This window comes from Haplochromis burtoni, unplaced genomic scaffold (genome assembly GCF_018398535.1).
Source record: "Haplochromis burtoni strain Fernald_Lab_line unplaced genomic scaffold, NCSU_Asbu1 Contig_2453, whole genome shotgun sequence".
Lineage (NCBI taxonomy): Eukaryota > Metazoa > Chordata > Actinopteri > Cichliformes > Cichlidae > Haplochromis > Haplochromis burtoni.
Genome location: NW_024584814.1, coordinates 4,741 through 7,239, shown reverse-complemented (window position 1 = coordinate 7,239; position 2,499 = coordinate 4,741). Strand labels below are relative to the sequence as shown.

Below are 2,499 nucleotides of genomic sequence, written 5' to 3'. Positions count from 1 at the left end.
AAGACCTCTGCAGTTGGCCTTGGCATGTTGTCAATTAACTTCTGTGCCAAATCCTGACTGATGGCAACCCATCCTGTCATAATCACTTCTTGGAGTTTGTCAGAATTAGTGGGTTTTTGTTTGTCCACCTGCCTCTTGAGGATTGGCCACAGGTTCTCATTTGGACTGAGGTCTGGGGAATTTCCGGGCCATGGACCCAAAATTATTTGTTCCCTGAGCTACTTACGTATCACTTTGGCCTTATGGCACGGCGCTCCATCATGCTGGAAAAGGCATTGTTCTTCATCAAACTGTTCTTGGTTGGTTGGAAGAAGTTGCTGTTGGAGGGTGTTTTGGTAATATTCTTTATTCATGGCTGTTTTTTGGCAAAATTGTGAGTGAGCCCACTCCCTTGGATGAGAAGCAACCCCACACATGAATGGTCTCAGGATGCTTTACTGTTGGCATGACACAGGACTGATGGTAGCACTCACCTTTTCTTCTCTGGACAGGCCTTTTTCCAGATGTCCCAAACATCAGAGAAAATGACTTTGCCCCAGTCCTCAGCAGTCCACTCGCTGTACATTTGCAGACTATCAGTTTGTCCCTGATGGGTTTTTTTTGGGAGAGAAGTGGCTTCTTTGCTGCCCTTCTTGACACCAGGCCATCTTCCAAGTGTCTTTGCCTCACTGTGCGTGCAGATGGACTCACACCTGCCTGCTACCATTCCTGAGCAAGCTCTGCACTGGTGGCACTCTGATACCGCAGCTGAATCATCTTTAGGAGACGATCCTGGTGTTTGCTGGACTTTCTCGAGCACCCTGAATCCGTCTTCACAAGAATTGATCCGCTTTCCTTCAAGTTCTTGATGATGTGATAAATAGTTGATTTAGGTGCAGTCTTAGTAGCAAAAACATCCTTGCCTGTGAAGCCCTTTTTATGCAACGCAATGATGGCTACGTGTGTTTCCTTGCAGGTCACCATGTTTAATAGGAAGAACAACGATTTCAAGCATCACCCTCCTTTTAATGCATACAGTCTGTTATTCTAACTCAGTCAGCATAACATAATGATCTCCAGCCTTGTGCTTGTCAACATTCTCACCTGAGTTGATGAGAACATTATTAAAATGATCTCAGCAGGTCCTTTTATGGCATGAAATGCTGAATGATGAAATGCAGTGAAAATTGAATTTTTGAGATTAAGTTCATTTTCATGGCAAATAAGGATTTTGCAGTTCATCTGATCACTCTCCAAAACATTCTACTGTAGAGTATATGGAAATTGCTATCATAAAAACTGAAGCAGCAAACTTTGTGAAAACAAGTATTTCTGTCATTCTCAAAACTTTTGGCCACGACTGTACAGTATAGATTTTTCTTATGATCAACTTTAATTTTAAAAAAGGAAAAAAATAAAATAGAATAAAAGAAAATCACATACTCCAATAAGTACTCACCTTCTGTAGATGGTGGCGGTGTCCCCCAATTGTCTACATCTGCATGAGTTAAAATGTTCTTTGGTTCCAATTAATTTTGTAGTGCAATAACTTCCATTATTTATTAATGGGTTGAAAAAATATATTCTCATTAAAAGACAACTTTTAGATTCACCTGGCATGATTGTTTCCTCTGGAAGAGCTGCAAAGACAGTTTGAAAGACGTTTTATTTGAAACACAATTCTTTTTTTGTGAAAAATCTAAGATATTCCATTATCTGGTCATGTGTTGCATGTATATTCTGTATCTGCAGAGTATATATGTATATTATAAAGTAGATGAAGTGAGAAGAAAAAATACTTGTTTTAAATACTCACATAGACTGTGTGTGAAAGTCATCATGACACACACATGCAGAAACACAGTCAGCATCTTCATGGTGCAGAAATGAAATCTGATGATAACGTTTGAAAAACATATTAGGAAATGTTACTTTTGCAGTCAGTTCATAATGCTGTACTGATATTTAATAGATAACTACTAATTATTCATTAATAATGAAGAAAGAAATCGACTGTAAAATTACCTTTTGTTTGTCCTTATCAGTGTCAGTTTGCCTGTGTTGAGCAACTGTATGCAGTTTCAAGTCAGAAAGAAATGACTAATTCAAACACGATCAAGAGCTTTTATTGGCCTGACTACACCCTCATCCTTGTCCAATGAATTATTTTTGTTCTGGAGGCAGCTCACCTGACCTGCCACCAGAACAAGTAAGGTAAACTTTATAACGTTCATGTGTATTCAAGGCAGTGGATATATAAACTAAAGCAAATAATCATTGTAACGTGGTACTTTAACCTCCAAACACCCAAACTCTTTCATGGCATGCATTTTTAACTTCCAGTGTTGGGTGTAATGCGTTACTAAGTAACGCGTTACTGTAATTAAATTACTTTTCCACTGAAAAAGTAGAGTAACTAATTACTGTTCATTTTTAGGTATTTTAATTAGTTACTTACAATGCACTTGCGTTACATTGTAAAATAATTAAACTCGCTGAATATCATTATTTAGTTTCAAT

The 2,499-nt window shown here is 38.1% G+C and overlaps 1 protein-coding gene across 1 annotated transcript in view; it reads right to left on the bottom strand.

The window, feature by feature from the left end:
- Positions 1–2,059, bottom strand: part of LOC102300933 (lactose-binding lectin l-2-like) — a gene marked incomplete at its 3' end in the record, with an annotated part of 3,323 nt that extends 1,264 nt beyond the window's left edge. The window contains exons 1-4 of the mRNA XM_005952903.1: positions 2,005–2,059; positions 1,796–1,872; positions 1,593–1,619; positions 1,439–1,477 (exon numbers count right to left, since the gene is read on the bottom strand). Of these exons, the coding sequence (XP_005952965.1) occupies positions 1,439–1,477; positions 1,593–1,619; positions 1,796–1,856 (127 nt within the window). The remainder of the gene's footprint in view (positions 1–1,438; positions 1,478–1,592; positions 1,620–1,795; positions 1,873–2,004) is intronic.
- Positions 2,060–2,499: the final 440 nt, after the last annotated feature.